The following is a 19,509-nucleotide window of genomic DNA, read 5'->3' on the forward strand; positions in this document are numbered from 1 at the left end:
TTTAAAGTCTTTTTTCAATCACCATGATATACGTTTGGGTAACTTATGGTCCCATTTATTTCAAAATTGATGATGAAGAAGGGTATGCTGTAGGAGGGACGTCTCTACCTTGTGATGCTTTGATTGACAAGCTATACACAGCCAATAGCATTAATTCCCCAGCCCCGCTCGGGTCCCAACCAAAAGCATGAATTTCCGAGTGCACCGGATATAGAATAGATGGTGGATTTGAAATCGTTGAAGAAAAGGCTTCATTTAGGCCTACGGTCTGTAGAGTCTATGGGTGTAACTTTGTCCATACTTTTTACTGTCTATGGTCCAGACGTAACGGTAGAGGCAGACATCTCTGATTGTCTGGCAACAACAGACTATACCCAGGTGGGTACAGATTAAACATAAGATGGGCAAGCAAAGGCAGGTGTGTGTTAACACTGATGACATCTGGCCCAGAGGTGATGAAATTGCCGCTCAACGGGTGCAATGTTGTTCTAGGCCTGTAATGTATTGTACAGTGTCATTATACAATACAATGTTTTTCTAGGCCTGTAGCTACAGTAGGTCTATTGTACAGTGTCATAATACGATACAATGTTTTTCTAGGCCTGTAGCAAGGTGTGTTGTGTCATAATACAAAAACAGATGAGCAACCATATCAAAATGGTTCTCGATACAAAATACCCCAAATGTAGATCTATCATAATGAACAGTATTATAATGAACGGTGGTTTTCAGATGGTAAGGATTAGTATGGATCACTATTTATAAGAAGACACTTTTATTTGTGACGCTGCAAACCAAACACCAAACCTACAGACTTACAAGAGGAAATGGAGAGAGGGGTACAACACCACAACTACCCCTCTCTACCACTCTGGTGTGACACATACACATTGATTACAACACATAACACATGAACCTCATGACACATTAAACCCTATAAACACATTGCATTGCACATACTAACTAAATAATACGCATATTATACATAGCAGACACAGCATGCCAAGGCTGTCCCCCTCCACCACCAACAGCCTGGACGCTACACAGCCCCCACCGGAGCTGTCCCCAGTAACCTAGCCTGACAGCCTGAATTTTCATTTCGTTTCACTCCAATCAACTAAAGAATGATAATCTCTCAGCTTTCGTTGCTAAAACTGGGAGGGAACTATTAGAAAAAACATGCATTGCAGAACCAATAAAACGTTTTAGGGAGGTCTGTCATGTTGGGGTGTTGATATAATTGGTTTCTAAAGCAGTGGGCTGATCTTTGTGTTCTCGCTGGTGTTCTTGCAACTACCTTGCATTCAGAAATGTCCAGACAGACACAGACCTCTCTGATCAGAAGTCCAGCATCGGTAGGCAGACCTCTCTGATTATCTAGCAACAACAGACAGGCATATGGGTTGGGTTCATATGTGCATGCCCAAAATGAAACTTGTTGTACTGTCCATTAGCTACTTGGGGGCAATGGCACTTTATAGGCGCATACACTTTTAAAGCAAGATTCGTCCCTATTTCCACCCTCTCTAGCAATCCTAACACTAACAGTCAGAAGAGAAACGAAGGAAGTGAAGAAGGCACTAGGCAGTAGGGCACGCATAGTTGACGAGAGAGAGAGAGATGTTTCTACGAGCCACCCCTCCTGTTTAACGACTTAGTGGGTTCATGAGCTCCGGCACCTAATCATTTACAAATTAAGCACTGGTTACAATTTGGAAAAAGCAATGACCTTGCAAATGAGTTAATGTGAGAAGCTGTTGATATGTTATAAATGTCAATATATCAATTGTCTTGAGTGTATGTTTTGAATTGTTTTCGACGGAAGCGTTGAGTAGCGCTGAACATTTATTTTGCACTGGCACATTCACGTGTGGTGTTTTAATCTGCTTGAAGCTGATTGAAACTTGAGCTGAAATATTTTCAACTTGAACATTTGGAAGCGTTTTTAAGGCAAATGCTTTGGTGTTTTCAGCCGGGGGAAAAAATAGCCTCAGTGGACACAGCCCCTAAAATGGTATTTGATCAAATGCTTTTCTTGCACTGAATAACCTACCATAGTGTGAAGCAAGGGTATGGGAGGGGTGAGCAACAAGGGAGCTTGGAGTTGGGCCAGCAGTTGCACACATGCTTTAGAAAAATCTGCATGGATGGTCGGCACGTGCACATTGGTTGGTAGTGCTATGAAACCTTCGTGCAGAGAATATTGTTTTCAAGTCTTTTGACCATGTAGTAGTAGTAGGTCGGAGAGGCTTATTGTCGATCTATCCCCATTTCGCAATGCGCTAGACCCTTGGAGCGCAACACCTACATCAGCTCCCAGTACTTACCACATGACTAGCCACACACAAGCTGTGAAAATATCACACAAAGCAGCTTCAACCCATTGAAACCACAGGCCTTCAAAAATAATGTTGACAACACCATTACACCAATTAATGAAGAGGTGCAAATTGTTCTTGTCTAATACAGGTCTAAAATCACCAGGGTTCTTAAAGGGAGGATAATCAACTTTTCACCAACTTTATTCATGATAGATAATAGATGTTTGCATTTCTGATTAGATTTAGTTTAATCTGGTAGAAAACGGAATCAATTCCTAACAAGGTGATCAGAAATCAAATTATTGTAAAACACACAGAACATGAATTATCATTGAATTTCTGTTTCTACGTCTTGGCGGCACCGCGGCCCATGATGGACTTCTTAGTGTTTTTCTCAGGTTTCAAAACGATTATATAACACTTTGGTCCAAACAATGCCACCAAAAGGCCAAAACTAGATGCCAAAATAGCAAATACCTCCACTACATCTGCATATTTGCCTGGAGAGCTGATATATGCTGGGATGAAGGCTATCCACACGGCACAGAAGATCAACATGCTGAAAGTGATGAACTTGGCTTCATTGAAGTTGTCTGGAAGATTCCTTGCCATGAATGCTAGAATGAAGCTCAGGAGTGCCAGCAAACCAATATAACCAAGTAACACACCAAAACCAACTGTTGATCCCATATCACACTCATAGACGATCTTATCACTTTGATAGTGTGTGTTTTTATAAGGAGTTGGTGAGGCAGAAACAAGCCAGACTGTGCAAACTATTGCCTGGATGGAAGTAAGAGCCAGAACTGTTCCTCTCTGTTGCATAGCACTGAACCACTTCATAATGTCTGCTCCACCAGGCTTGGAGGCCTTGAACACAGCCAACACCACCATAGTCTTTACCAGGATACAGGAGACACACAGCACAAAGCTGATCCCAAATACTGCATGTCTCAGCTGACAAGTCCAGAGTCTGGGGCGGCCAATGAACAGAAGTGAGCACAAGAAACATAGTTTGAGTGACAACAAAAGTTGGAAGCTGAGTTCTGAGTTGTTGGCGCGTACCATGGGTGTGTCTCGATGATAGATGAAGATTCCCAGGACAATGGCACAGATAAGTGTGCCTAGCAATGAGATGGTTGTCAAGGAGATACCCAGGGCCTCATGGTAGGAGAGGAACTCCACGCTCTTAGGGACACAGAGGTCACGCTGGGGACTGGACCAGAAGTCCTCTGGACAACTGGTGCACTCTGTAGAGTCTAACAAAAACAGAAAGTTTAAAGAGACAGATAAGTATTGTCCCAAAGATAATCTCTGTTTTATGCTACTATCCTACTATAATTCTTCTTTATCCTACTATGAATGTAGAAACCTCTGTCCTTCATTATGTCTGTCTGTCTTGTCCGTCCTCATCCATTTATATCCCAGTGTGTTGACCAATCGATCTGAACTTGCACACTGATTTCCAAAATGTTACCTGTTCACTATTTTTTTGTAACTATCACTCAAGTCTCTACTGTGGGTGGACATGTTCTCCTCCATTTAGATTGACTAATCGATCTGAAATTGCACACGGGCTGTGACCTTCATATGCACAGAATGAAGAAGACAATTCTACACTTATCCAAAGTTTAAGCTGTGTATTAGACTGTCTGTGAACTCACTCAATTAAGAATGCTGTCAGTGGAGATAGCGGGATAGAATCATAGGAGCAGTGCCATGGTTAATTGATCATCAGGTATAGTCTGCCGTCATATAGGTCTCTTAACAGATTCATTGCTTTTAAATGCACAACAATTATCCATTCTGTATATGGTTCTGTTGCATTTAACTATGTTATGTGCTTTAAATCAGCACTGAAATGCTTGTAGCCTTCTATTTGGTCATGAAGACCATTTTTTGAGTTTGGGACAACCAAACTCCTATACACAGGTTTGTGGTATGATCGGAATGTGGGAGTTAACCTCTCAAGGCTTATAAAGAGAGGCGGGGCGTCGGTGAAAAAGGGGCGGGGTTTGGTAAGGATAGCTCTGTTTATGGGAAAAAGTGGGCGGGTTTGCTAAAAAAGGGTCTGGAACACGTCATCATTTGTTGGCCGTCCACCGATTGGTTGTGATATTGCCCTGACCACCAACAACAACCAATCAAACCCATGACTGTCCCTTCGGGCTATAGAGTCTAGCTCCACAACATGCTAGTAGCCCCTCCCCCGCGGCAAGTTTCTGTGTGTGTGTGTGTGTGTGTGTGTGTGTGTGTGTGTGTGTGTGTGTGTGTGTGTGTGTGTGTGTGTGTGTGTGTGTGTGTGTGTGTGTGTGTGTGTGCGCGCGCGCGTGCGTGTGTAGCATGCGTTATTGTGGGTGCCAGAGGTGTCGTATTTTGGTTTGTTTGACAATGGATATATTATTGATCTTACGACGATCGTCTGTCACGACCGCCATGGATGAACTTCAACCTGCTGTTTGCACTTTCTCCATTTACGGTCCTACATCATAAACGTTCAGGTTTCAAATAAAGTACTTACGTCATGGCCACGGACGTTATAATTATGTACGGTTCCTCAACAGTATCCGTTTATTCCATGTTGTTCAATAAAAATCATTTTAATCCGATCGACGGCCATTTCCTCATACAGTTACAATGTATCAGAGTGCAATACACCTCCCAACCGCTAGGGTCGCTTAGTTGAAAGGGTGGAGAAAATTCAAAGAAAGAGGCCACTGATCGAATTAGAATGCTTTTCATTGAACAATACGGAAGACACGGGTACTTCTGATGGTCCGTATATAATTGTAACATCCATGACCATGGGGTAAGCACTTTATATTTGAAACCTGAACGTTTATGTAGATGTACGGGTTGTAATGGAGAAAGTGCAAAAACCAGGTTGAAGTTCAGCCATGACGCTGGTGACGGACGATGCGATCGTGTTTCCACTGTATGTGATTTGTTGCTTTTTTTTTGTATAGTTATTTTTTTTACGAGGTGTCACCTGAACTACTACAGTACTAGGCTAATGTTAAGCTTGCTAGTTATAGTGTTATGTGCTGCACGTGCTTGTGTGATTGTTGCCTCGCGCATCGCCTCGCTGCGTGCATGCAGCCAGCAGCGGCTGTTAGAGGCACTCGTCACCGATGATGAACGCACCGTAACGGTGCAAAATATTCCATGATCAATATAGCGTGATGGGTCCCAATCTGGCGGTTAAAAGCAGCGCAGCACAGGGCACCCCCCCCCCCCGTCGTTGACCAAACTGTCCGGTGGGCACCGTGCTGCACCCCCCCCCCCCCCCTGTTGACAAAACAGGGGGGGACCATTTATTTGGTGCGCACCAAGTCACATCTCCAGGTGCTCTTCTGAGTACTAGACCTAAAAAGTTCTGTGCACCCCTGGTTATGTCACGTGCACACTACAGTAGGTCTATGTAGGCCTACATTATGTGAAGGCTATGTGCGCAGTGTGCCTACCTTTTTGGGGCGGTGTAACCGCCCCCTATAAGTGAGTTTTGGACACTGACCAATCCTGCACCGTGATTGGCCAATAGTCTACAACGCAGTCTACACCCCTAACCCTTCCACAGTCAATGCAAATCTATACTTTTGCAAAGTTAGCCAATCACATTACAGCTAGTGTCATCACCACTAGCTGTAATGTGATTGGCTGACTTGCAAATTCAGGACTGTGATTGGCTAGCGAAACACATGACACATGTGCAGCCCTATGAATAGCAGTATGGACTTAAAAAAAAGTCATTTATCATTTTTTTTAAGTGAGTCATGTTGTGATGACCACACACCGCCCACTTCACACTGGGTGTGATTTTTTATTTGACAACTTCAGTCACTTGTTACTTTGTAGATTTCGATTATTATTACAACACTTACATTAGCCATTTCACCCCTATATACATTTAGTCCATTCGAAAATAGCCGATCTACAAGCTCACATATCTTGTAGATCTGCTATTTTCAAAAGATGTCATACATTTGACAACTTGTGAAATGGGACATTCTGCATAATGAGTAGCCTACTTTCTAGTTTTGGTACTTAATTTACATAGCAATATTTTTGTACTTTTACTAAAGTACATTTTTAATTCCGGACTTTTACTTGTAACAGAGTATTTCTAGATTTTCTACATTGCAGTGTTGATACTTTTACTAAAGTAAAAAATGTGAATGCTTTTTCCATGTCCAACCACATGCAAGGTTAGTGCCAGGGTATCATATAACATTTGTGGTCTAAAAATGTTTGCAAAAACATTCCACATTTTTCACATTTTGTAATTTTTTTGGGGGAAAAAGCAGATCTACACGCCCACAACGTGTCACAAACTCTCACATTGGATAATATCATCCAATTAATTCTTGTTTTACATACAATGAATTCACTAAATATTCCGCAAAATGTTTAAGTGAGCACCAAGCAACATCTCCAAGTGCTGCTCTGAGAACTAGACAAAAAAGTGATGTGCACCCATTTATACAGTTATACATTACACATGGCCGTTGTCATCCATTTTCCTCCTAAGTGGGTTGGTATGTCAATCTGAAAATGATTTAAGACAAAATTTGTCAGTGTTTTTGACTTGGCCTTTGAATCTGTAGTGACAGTGGCAAGTATCCAGTCTGCATTTAGTTTGTCTGTTCGGGAGAGAGAAGCCGGGCGGGGAGGGTGATATGCACTGCACATATTCCTACAGGTTGAGGCAGCACCTGTCAGCAGGGAGTGTTGGGAGGAGTAGGGCGAAGGCTCTATGTCCTCCTGGTGGGGGCTCCTCACTGACAGCTGAGTCAGTAGGAGACAACAGCAGTGACAACAAACAAAATGTGTGTGGGGAGGAATTAATTGAAATGACGACTAACTTGGGGAGAATAAGGGGTCAAAAGCAAATATAAATCTAAAAGTCTGCATTTAGTTTTAGTTTGTGAACAACCCCGGGTATGGACTAGTAATGTATACCTACCAGTCTGATTGCTGATCTCTCCCTCAGAACAAGCAATGCAGTCAAAGCAGCAGACAGGTTCTCCTTTCCTTCTGGCCACACGGGTTCCAGGGGAACAGCTCTCACTGCACACTGACCGAGGAGGCTGCAGAGGAAAGTAACAATGATCAGTTTCAGTCTAAACTAAATTACATTCACATCATGAGCTCAACATTAGATTTTAGAAAGCTGAAATTACCTTTTTGGATTCAAAGTTCCAGGAGATTCTGTCTTCATCAAGGAGGAGTTCTTCATCTCCGGAGGCTGACTTCTTGACCACTCCTACGTTGTGAAGCTTTGTGCTTCCATCAGGAAGCCACGCCCAGTTCATTAGATCGAGGATTGGTAATGCATCACCATTCTCATCAAATGATACGCGATCACCAACAGATGTGGTGAAGTTGATCTTTTCGAGGTAATAGAGAAGCTAGAAATGGTGATGAGCACAATCATGAAGAGCAAGAGACTTAAAAAAATCTACTGTATGCAATATACACTATAAGTCTATGGTTACATTGACAGGAACTGTTGTATGAACTACACCCTTGCAGTATTTGCAGCACAACACAACATTTTTCATATATTTGTATTTGCTTTTTTTGTTTTAAAATACAAGACGTACATGACCACAAACAGAACAGAAGACACAAAACAAAACATAACAATACATATCATAACAATTCAATTCAATTCAAAGGGCTTTATTGGCATGAGAAAACATACGTTTACATTGCCAAAGCAAAAAGCACAATACAACAATACAGCAATACAATCAAAACAAAAAATGTACATTTGAAAGTCAGAATCTTTAATAGATCAATTTCTATGTACCAAGATCACTGGGTGCAGGTATAGTGCATAACAAAAGAGAGACAAAAACAACCACTATACACCAAGACAGCAGGTTCTGTAAAAGTTCCCAGACGAACCTCTAACCGTGTGTTTGATTTTCTCCAAATGGAGAAACGCAGACAAGTCCTTTACCCATACTGACACACTGGGAAGGTTAGGGCTCTTCCTGTGGAGCAATATACAGCATCTGGCTATGAGGGAAGCAAAAGCGACCAAGCCAGCCTGGAATCTGTTAAATCTGCCCACTTCAGGAGACACACCAAAGATAGCTATTCGAGGACAGGGAGTCACAGAGAATCCTAGAACCGCACTGTGTGTCAACAAAAGATTTCCAAAAAGAGGCAAGCTTTGGGCAGGAATAAAAAGTGTGTGTGGGGTCTGCAGGGGAATGGAGGCACCTGAGACAAGAGTCATTTGTTTTTGGAAAGTGTAATGGATCCTATGAACCAGTTCCAGCTGAATAAGGCACATACTGTACGAGCGCAGGCACAGGAGGAGTTAATCCTAGACAGTGCGTCGGCCCAATATTCCTCGCTCAACTCAATTCCAAGTTCACCCTGCCGGTTTGGTCCTGAGAAATGACATTGGGGAGACATGTATCAAGCCGGCTTTCCAGCATCTTTGCCAGGAGTTTAACATCATTGTTAAGTAGACTAAATGGGTCTTTAACTACTACATAGTTTAGGGTCTTTGTCTTTTTGAGTGGTGCCAACCACTCCTATATCTGACTTTGTCTGTGTGTCCGTGTGTATGTCCGTATGTCCGTGTGTATGTCCAATAAACAAACATTGATGACAACATCAATACGGGGCTCATCAAAGGTACCACTCTCTTCACACAGGGTGTGATTTTTTTATATAAGAGAGATCAAGTTGGTGGTAAAGCACCCTGGTCTAAAGAATGGTTAAAAACCTCTATAAGTAGAGGAGAAAGTTGTGCAGCAAACTGCTTATAAAAACAGGCAGAGAAACCATCAGGACCAGGAGCTTTATTACTCTGCATCGTAAAAATGCAGGACTTGACTTCGTCTAAGGACAGTTGATACTCTAATCGTTCGGCTGTGGCTTCTTTTACAGTTGGTATGTCAAAATTATTTTAAAAGGATTCCATGGTCGAAACATCTGAGAGAAGCTGCGATTTATAAAGGTCGTAATAAAAATAAGATAATTCTGAGTTTTTGTGATAATTTGTGATATCAAATGTGAAGCTTGTTGATGCTTTAAATGAGAGGCTAGAAGACGGCTCGATCTGTCCCCGTGTTCATAGTATGTTGCTCTAGTCAGCTGTAATTGGCGTTTGGCTTTGCCTGTGGTTAACAGATCAAATCCCATTTGTAGTTTTAATCGTTTGGCTACCAGTTCTGGGCTTGATGAGGAAGCCTGTTGTCTATCTATGCCTAAAATGGCATCCAAAAGATGTTGTTGTCTTACTTTTCAACTTTTTGTCAGATGTGCGTTAAAATAAATAACACGTCCCCGGATGAAGGCTTTAAATGTTTCCCATAAAAGGGATGGAGACACTGATTCACTCCTGTTTGTTTCTAGAAAAAAAATCAATATTCTTTGAGACATAGTCACAGAACTCTGTATTGGCCAGCAATTCTGAATTCAATTTCCATCCCCCCTGATGCCTGGGTAAAGATGAAAAAGGTTGAGATCTAAAATGTGTGGGGCGTGGTAAGAAATTACAATGGCTGAGTATTCCGAAGACTCCCGAAGACTCCCGTCCTCCTGTGTGTCGCGCACACAGGAGGACGGGAAGGCGCGGGCTAAGCTTAGACCTGTCACCGGACCATGTGTGCTGTTTACCGCGCCGCACGCACTCGCTGCCGGCCGGAACCGGAAGCGCTACTGAACGAGAACGTGAACTAGAACGTGAACAAATCATTTGAACGAATCATTGCTGTGAACGTGAACGAAATTGTTCGTTCACTGAAATTAACGTTTTTTTTCCCACCATTAAGGATGGACCGAATGTACCCTACTGAAGCACCTATATTCTGAGGTCGGCTGTTTCAAATCATCTATGAAGAAGTCGAGCTTGGCAGACAGTGCAGCATGCGAGTGCAATGAGTCTAAGCAGAATGTCGAACATATATTACCTCCTGCCCCCTATACAGACCACCTTCAGAGGAACATATAATTACCACCTATACAGACCACCTTCAGAAGACCATAATTACCACCTATACAGACCACCTTCAGAATAACATAATTACCACCTATATAGACCACCTTCAGAAGTCGGCCTCTTCGACCAGTGACGAGGGCATGTCTACACGACACTGAGATGGTCATATGATACATGAAAGATGCTACAAAGTCAATGTATCTTGTTTTTCCACCAATGTATTATGTACATATTTATATTTTCATAATTATTCGGATTTGAATCAAAGTAGAAAGAAACAGGTATACTGTGAATTAATATCCCACCTGCCATGGCTGTATTTTCTGCAAACTGGCACAGCTGTGCCCAGTGAAAGGCCCTCTTCCTGGCACACATTGCACCCACATGTCATGGAGGGCATGGGCCAGAGCATACACAGCCTTGTATATATTATACTCTGCCCTGAGGTCAGACACATCCAACAGGGTAGTGTCTGCTGTTCCTAGGTCCTCTTGTCCAGTACACACCCTTCCACCAGCATCCACCCACTCTGACGGAAGGGGAGCAAATTTACACCGAAATGTGTGCTCCCAAAACTGCCTCACCTGATGAAATAATGACATATATAAGACATGATAACATGATAAGACAATAAGCATAAAAAACAAAATACTCACTACATTATCTTCATGGTTGTTGTCAGGGTCATTGTCAGGATGTATTTTCAACAAGAAGTCTTTGAAACTTGGTATCTCTCCACGACGAATGGCAAAACCCAGGGCGCCTCTTAGGTAGGGCAGGTAGTGAGGAGCCTGGAGAAAACGGTCCATCCACCAAGATGCAGTGGCAGGTAAGATCCATAGCAGACCTGTCACATTCTGCTTTACCACCTGTTGTGTGTTGGGAAGAAAAGATAGAAAAAGAAGAAAAAATGAATAAATACATTATATATATAAATATATGTATGAGAATGTATATATATGCTCCGTTTGTTTTGCTCTATCTCTGTTGTATGGTATGTACATATAGTTTAATTGCAACCTATGCTCACTTATATGTTCATAGATGAAGAGATGTATTTACGTCAATATATTCTCATTTTAGATTACTTCAAATTATGAATCCCTAAATGTACAAGTATCATAACACAAACCTCCTCCATGACATTATATATATATCTCCCATATCCAAATAAAATGACCACACAAGCTGTGGACGTCTTCATCACAGTGACAATCCTCTGGAGTTTAGCCAGGTCATTGTCAAAGGGCAGAGCCTCTGAATAAGCCACACAACCCAGACCAGACTGGTCCAGGTCAGTCTGGAGTAATAGGGCAGCATCACGGCCTCCATCATCATCACTAAACAACAGTCCTACCCAGGTCCACTCAAACCACCTCATAGTCTGGAGTATAGCTCGCACCTGATTGGTTAATGAATGGAGGGATAAGTACTTAGGTTAGATTATTCACATGGTGGTTAATAAGTGTGTGGAATATGAACTACTAGATACCAACACGTCTATTGTGTACAAGTTCACCTGGAAGACAAAACTTGGTATTGTTCTGAAGAAGGATGGGAACTGAGTAAGGTCGCTGAGACAGGAGCAAGAAGCATAGTAACTTACCTGAAAAAAAAAAGACAAAGCACAAAACATCTGTTCTGTACTGTACTAGATCATGGGTGTTCATTTAGCTTCAAACAAGCAGTGACTGCCTTTGCCCTTTGGAATCTCATTCAAGAAAGCAAGTGGATCAGTACTGTTTTAACAGAAACACTCTACCCTACCCTATGATCACAATGCAGACTGAATACATCTGTGTATCCTTAAGCACCATGGACAGCGACACTGTCACAAAACACCAAGTTTTAACGCCTAATGAATTACTAGCCTACACATTTTACTAAGATACATGGACATTGGCTTTTTCATAAGACGGGCAATAACAACCCCCTCTCTCTAACTTTCTCTCCAGAGAGAGAGAGAGAGGGACAGCGAAAAGCACAAACTAACACAAAAACAGTCACTCGTTAAGGATTACAGAGACATTTGAATGTTAAAAATCCATTCAGAATCATGTGTGGTCATATCCACATTATAACATTGTTGTAAGCTTATTATGTATAGAGAACAGTGATTGATAAATACGGTTTAATGTGACAATGTTTGCGAACGCGGAAGGAGGCGCGGCGAAAAGTGGAGCCTACTATGTAACTCGGCTCGGCTTGTGTGTCTGTCTGTGTGCAGTATGTGTGCAGCCGCGCCCCCATGTGACTCACGCTCTCATTGGCTCGCGCCCCCATGTGACTCAAAACTCTGTGACTGAAATATAGCAGCTGCACTACCTGTGTGCAGCCGCTAGAGTGCGCCAGAGTTCACTACTACAGTGTGGCTGAAATATAGAACTGCGTTCGCTTCCAGCGTTCGCGCATCTTACTTGTATTATTATACATGCTACATCCTAAATAGCACACCACATACTGTAGTTTACTCTCCAGTCTTTTATATTAAAAAATGCATTATATCAGTCCAATGGATGGTCCCGACTCAGGTCTGTAGGATTCCTACTCTCAGGTCTGGGCAAAGAATACAATTATTGTGGCAGCGGTGTTAAAAACGTTAGAGAAGAGCACTTGTTGCCGGAAGGTCGCTGGTTCCTCCCCCAACACGGCTGAAGTGCCCTTGAGCAAGGCACTGAACCCCTAACTGCCCCAGTGGAGCTGCTCAGTGGCCAAAAGTGGCCAAAAGTGTGGTCTGTGGATATACTGGTCAGCCTGTGTGTGTGTGTGTGTATGTGTGTGTGTGTGTGTGTGTGTGTGTGTGTGTGTGTGTGTGTGTGTGTGTGTGTGTGTGTGTGTGTGTGTGTGTGTGTGTGTGTGTGTGTGTGTGTGTGTGTGTGTGCGTGTGTGTAGGGCGTTGCTGAAAATGAGCACTTGTGCCCAGCTACTTCCCTGGGTAAAAACAGACCAAAACTAGAAAAAGTGCTCCTCGGAGCACAGGTCTCCGCCAGGGCAGGTAAGTTATTGTGGCCTCCTGGTGGCGCTATAATAGGCCAATGTGAAAAGGGTGGCATTTCTTCCTCGGCCTAGTGGGAATGTGCGTGCAAATGTTCACGGAAATCGCACGCCGCATTCATGATTTGAGACATTTTGTTCAAAACGGACCAATCCTGCAAACTTTGGAAGTCAACCTTAGCCAATCAGGATGGAATATGAAATATGGGACAGATGCATCTTGATCACATGACTATAGAGATACTGTGTACCGATTTGTGTGATGTTTGGATAAAATCTGAAGGATTAATATTCAAAAATGTATTGTACATAAGTCGGCCTCCTGGTGGCGCTGTAAAAAGCAGATGTGAAAAATTCAGTGCAGATGTTTTTCCTTGGCCTCTAGGGAGTGTGCGTGCAAAGTTTCACGCAGATCGGTGCAGTTATAGTTAAAATGAAAATCGGCCTGTTATAGCGCCACCATGAGGCTGATTTGAAACATTTCAAGTGGACTTTCTTCCTCGGCCTAGTGGGAATGTGTGTGTGCAATTTTATGGAAATGGAAAATAGTCATGTGATCAGGGTTGATCACATGACTATAGAGATACTGTGTACCGATTTGCATGAGGTTTGGTTAAAAACTGTAGGAGTAATGGGAAAAAATGGGTTTTGCACAAATCGGCCTCCTGGTGGCGCTATAACAGGCCCATGAGAAAAATTTGAGGCAGAGGTTCTGAATTGGCATCCAGGGAGTGTGTTTGTACAGTTTCGCAGAGACCGGGCCAACGGTGCCGGAGATTTGGTGGTAACACACAGACAGGACGGACGGACACACACACACACACACACACACACACCGACACACACACACACACGGACGGACGGACGGACGGACGGACGGGGTGGAAAACATACTCTCTCGCCATGCCTTTCGGCCTGGCGGAGACAAAAAACGATTTCTAACACAGATGCATTGAGCTCCGACCTTGAGAAAACCTGCTTCACACTTCATTCACAACCCGCCCTCTCTGCTCTGCTGCAAGGAAGTATCGTCTCTGTCGGTTGAAAACCTTGTGTGTCCAAAACTATTACTTTCCATTTTCACTTAAACAAAATCAAGAAAAAATAGCAGACCCACAAGCTTACAACGTGTCACACTGTGATGCGTTGTGACCTTGTTGATCGGCTATGTTTGCCACTTTGGTCTAACACTATAGAATGACGAAATAGGGCATTCATTTAAAAATAAAAATGAAATATGGATACACAAGGTTTCTTCCTGACGGCAACGATTATGTTCTATGTCTTTCAAACTGCAAAAAGACCAAATATATTATTTATCATATTTTAGATGAGCAAATATCCAAGTAAGCAACATTAAGCATATATAAAATAGACCATGGTAAAAGGGGATTCAAGTAGGAAACTTACCATGGGCACTCTGTACAAACCTAATATTCTAGAGGTGGCAATAGAACTTTTTGAGGTAGAAGGACCAACAATTCCGATCACTGGAGGAGACCCAACACAGCTCTCATCCAGTGTAAAATGCTCCTCTCTCCCACTGATCAGTGGCATCGCTGCACGGAATCCAACTCCAAGCGTGGCACATGTATCATAGATACTGTATCCCAGAGTCACATTGGGCAGCAGGATGGGGTTTCTGTTGATCTCATTGACGGCAAAAGCAATGGTCTGGGCCATTCTGAACCCTTGGATGCTAAAACTAACACACAAAATTACACTGTAACCTTGAATATCATTGCTGTCAGAAACCATGCATCTCCATGTTGAAAGGTTTTATGTTTTTTTTTTAAATAAATGAATGCCTTACTTTGTCTTACTACAGTGTCACGCAGACGTATCGAACTAGCCGATCTACAAGCTCACAAGACTTTGCACCACAACACCTTGTGAGCTTGTGGATTGTCCAATTAGCTACAGTATATCTAAGTGAAAGTGTAGGTGGTTAAGGGTCTGTGGCTCATATACATATTGAACTAATGAAAAGTATTAGAAACAGTTTGTGACGAAAAATAATAACAATGGATCCAAAACACAGGATATCTTTCTTTCCTTGTTTTTCACGCCCACTGAGGAGAAACAGTATTGAACACCCGACGCGACTATATGTACATTTGTAGAAATATACAAATCAACTAATCCTGGTTCTATCTATGGAAACAAGGTCAGTGTTCTCTTGCTTGCTAGTTGTGATACTCACAGATAGCAAGAGGGCTCCTGTTGCTTGGAGGTAAAAGACTGTTCATGGAACACAGATGCAACGTGGATCGGAATCAAACCACCCAGAAGCACATCTCCAGACTTGTACAATCTGTTGAGATTAAAGTGTGCCAGTAAATCACAAGAAGAGGAAGATGAGGACGACAAAGGAGAGAAGGAAGAGAACAATATCAAGTATGAAAGCAGGTGTATGTCTAGAGAAACCCTCATGACTGTCATCCTCTGTCTAACACCCCCCTCCATTCTCTAAATCCATTGTCCAAGTTTTATACACAGTGCTTGGCCACTTTATGGCATTACGTAATCCCTGTTTTCCCTTATGGCATTGCGTAATCTCTTACACCCATCTGAGTAGAGGCAGAAGCTGAGGCAGGGTTTAACATAGTACATGAACAATACTTTCATATGGAAATAATGTTGTTTGTGTACAGTAATGTGTCAATCACACTCACACCAGGGATACATTGACATCTCTTCACCCACTGTAGGTCCTGAAATGCATTATGGATTTTAGAAAATAATTTATATAAAAATAAATAAAGCTCCAAGCAGAAACAATGATATTTTCATAAATAAATCACAATTTTGAGGGCCAACAGGCTCTAAAACGTTCAAAAAAAGGAAAGGAAAGAATCCGGTGGCTCCTCTGGGGCCAGTCCTGGCCCCCTGGAGCCAAGGAGGACGCCCCGGGCAGCCGGGAAGGGGTTTTGACTCAAGGCCGTGGTCCGGACGGGGCTTACTGGAGCTACCGCCGGACCAGTTAGCCATTTAGCTTAGCGCCTTGGTAAGCCTAGCTAAGTACGTTTCGTACCGCGGTGACATAAAAGTCATGGTGAAGCGCCGAACGCTTCACAGATGTCACCAAACAGGAAGTGTTTTGTATTTAGTATTGAGTTACAGTCATAGTGAAACCTACTACCAACATGAATCATAATAATCATAGTCATAGCACCACCTTCTGGTGACTGTAAGTTATTGTCGCTATACTTTTACACCCCTACCCCTGCGCTTGGGATCATGTTGCTCCGTGGTAACAGCATGGTGTCTGCCGTGCATCCTAGGGCATTCACGAATAGTGATTTTTAGCATTCGAATTATTCGACCTAAAAGTAGTCGAATATTCGATTATTCGCCGGTGAAATATCGTATTTTTTTCATCCAATACAAACGAGCCTTTATCATTAAAATGCCGTATTGCAAGCCTTGAAAACAATCAGCGATTAAAGGGTTAACTAATGAAAGCCAGCTGTGCGTTTTGATTGGTCTAAACCCAAATCAGCTGGTCTAGGCATAGCAGATGTACAACTGCACATTGCCTCACGGATGGACGCGTTGTGAGCTTGTAGATCTGCTATTTTCGCTACAACACTCTTCTACGACGAAGCCTAGCATAACATGCGTTGCTGCTGCTCTGCTCTGCGATACCACGGCTCTGGTTGAAAAGAAACGTAGCGAACTTATTAATTCAGTTCATTTAACTTGGAATAAGTCAAATGATTTTCCAAGCCTATCCCATCTACAATATGTTCAACAACAACCACAGTTCCATCCTTCGGTCCGGTCGTTACAAGGCATCTTTCTGGCATACGCGCTGCTAGTTCCATCCTTCGGTCCGGTCGTTACAAGGCATCTTTCTGGCATACGCGCTGCTGTTTCAGCGCACCACTACCTACATTGAGTGACGGCACAACGTCACATACAGTATGAAATGATTTGACAACAATCAACCATGAATGGATTAACTACCAACACGAGAGCTCACAGCTGCTTGTCTGCTGTTGATAAGCCCCTGCTAAAAAAGAGAAATCAACAAAATCTAAAAAATAAAATCCAAAAAAAATAAAATAATAATAATTAAAATAATAGCGATTATTCAACGTCGGTTTACAACGTCGAATACGTGGCTTTGATATTCAAATATTCGAATATTTGACTATTCGGTAAATGCCCTAGTGCATCCCCATGTGAACAAAGGTGTGCAGGCCCGGTCATTTAATCATTACCATTGGTAGAGGGCTTCAAGGGGACGGGACAGTCAGCTGACTGATTCGGTCAACAAACGACCCGCCTCTAGGGACCACAGGCCAAATGGCTGTGATTAGCCAAGACAAACTCAGCCCCTGTTTCACAAGTAAAAACATCCCGATATGGTCTATTTCACTAGTAAATACATCACAATATGGTCTATTTAACACTTGACTGCCGGAGTTAAAACATTGTCTTTCGTCCCCTTGCCAGCAAAACGAGTGATTTTACTGTACCTTTGAAAAATCCTGGAATATTCTCCGCCACCACCCGCACCACGGAGATCGCCTCATTATACGCACGGGGGTCTGGTAGAAACGGGAAAAAATTTGATGCCGGTCGCGATCCTCCATTCCAGAGCTATGGCCAGTTCGATGTGGCTTGTTTTGGCCAAAAACAGAAAGCCGAGAAAATTTGACTTTTATAAATCCTTTAGCATGAATGGAAAAAAGTTTTTTGTTGTGATCACGTGATTTCTTGGTGTACTCTTCTTCGGTGGTGCTTGGATCATTCACAGGCTGCGGAGCAGCGCCCTCTGGTGTAATCACTGAAAACATGATTGTAGAGGCATTTTAAGACCAAACCTCTATTCCATGGTGAGGGCCTGGGTTGTCATGACTCGCTTTATTTCCCAAAAAAAAGTGCTTTTAAGACGCCCGTTTTTCACTTTCCCAAAATGTAAGCTGTTTATTAGCATTTTTGTGTGCAGTTTGGCCTATGTGATCTGTCGTCATGGCTACAGCCCGCAAGCTATGGAAGCTCTAGCGCCTGGCTACACTAATTGGCTTACAAACACACAAACATATGAAGGACTTTTATTTAGGGCCCGTGTCCACACATACTGCATTTTATGAGCGGGAGCGCTTTGGATATTATCTCCATAGCACTAGCACGCACATTGACACATACTCTGTTCGAGTCCACATTGTGTTAGCTCTTGGAGCTAATAGTGTTAGCGTCTACATTGCTTACTCATTGATGCAGACATTCCAGTGCTAGGTGCAATCTCACCGCGGGTCAGAAAGTATATTATTTCAAGGCTGGGGCCACATGTGCATCAATGCTCAAATCAACACCAAACTTGACACTTACATAGTTCAGGGGTCTGGCATCAGAACAGTCTCACCAGGGGCCCCCAGTTGCCCCTGGTGCCTCCAATCTGTACCAAACTTGGCACAAGCACTGTTAAGGGGTCTGCGATGACAGTAGTCATACCAGGGGCCAAATTTTACAACCAGGCTTACTGTGTCTCAGGTGCCTCTGAGGGCCACACACGGTACAACCCAGTTTACTGCTGCCAGGATCCCTGAGGGGCCACACCGTTGCTCCAATCCGCACCAAACTTGGCACAAACAAAGTTCAGGGGTCTGGTGTAAGAATGGTCACACCAAAGAACCTAAATTGCACACATATGGGAGGCTGCAGCAGTGTTACAGCAGTGTTTAACACTTCAAATGGCCATAACTCAGTGACCATTGTGCTGAACAGCGCAAATATAGGACTAGATTTTAGGGCTGCATAGTGACTTGTTAAAGCTAATGTTAGTATACTGGTAGTATTAGTCTGTCTATTTGTCGAGTCGACTTGCCTTGTGCGTGACACCTGCCTTGTATTGTACCTCTATTTATTGCTATTTTTAAGCTTAAATACCTGAAATATTTCTCAATATTGATCTAATTTCCATTTTGTTTGATTCTGTCCTTGTCATCCCTTGTGTCCCCTAGAGGAACCGGTTGTTTATGAGCTCCAGCACATGGAAAATTACCAGTGACCCAGACACAGACGTCTCTGATCAGAAGTGTCCAGATGCATCGGTAGGCAGAAATCTCTGATTGTCTCGCAACAACAGACTATACCCAGGTGGGTACAGATTAAACATGAGCTGGGCAAGCAAAGGCAGGTGTGTGTTTACCACTGATGACATCCGGCCCAGGAGTGATGAAACAGTGTCTCAACAGGTGCAATGTTGTTCTAGGCCTGTAG

At 42.9% G+C, this 19,509-nt stretch overlaps 1 protein-coding gene across 1 annotated transcript; it reads right to left on the reverse strand.

Annotated features, from left to right (window-relative positions):
* Positions 1-2,666: 2,666 nt before the first annotated feature.
* LOC311043502 (extracellular calcium-sensing receptor-like) lies at positions 2,667-14,961 on the reverse strand (the record flags this gene model as incomplete). Its single annotated transcript, XM_084054777.1, has 5 exons — positions 2,667-3,580; positions 7,285-7,408; positions 7,502-7,729; positions 11,465-11,584; positions 14,689-14,961. 5 exons carry the CDS (start codon positions 14,959-14,961, stop codon positions 2,667-2,669), a joined length of 1,659 nt encoding a protein of 552 aa, XP_083910903.1.
* Between the last annotated feature and the right edge of the window lie 4,548 nt (positions 14,962-19,509).

The sequence above is a fragment of the Gymnoscopelus microlampas genome (genome assembly GCF_963454915.1).
Source record: "Gymnoscopelus microlampas genome assembly, chromosome: 1".
NCBI classification, from domain to species: Eukaryota; Metazoa; Chordata; class Actinopteri; order Myctophiformes; family Myctophidae; genus Gymnoscopelus; species Gymnoscopelus microlampas.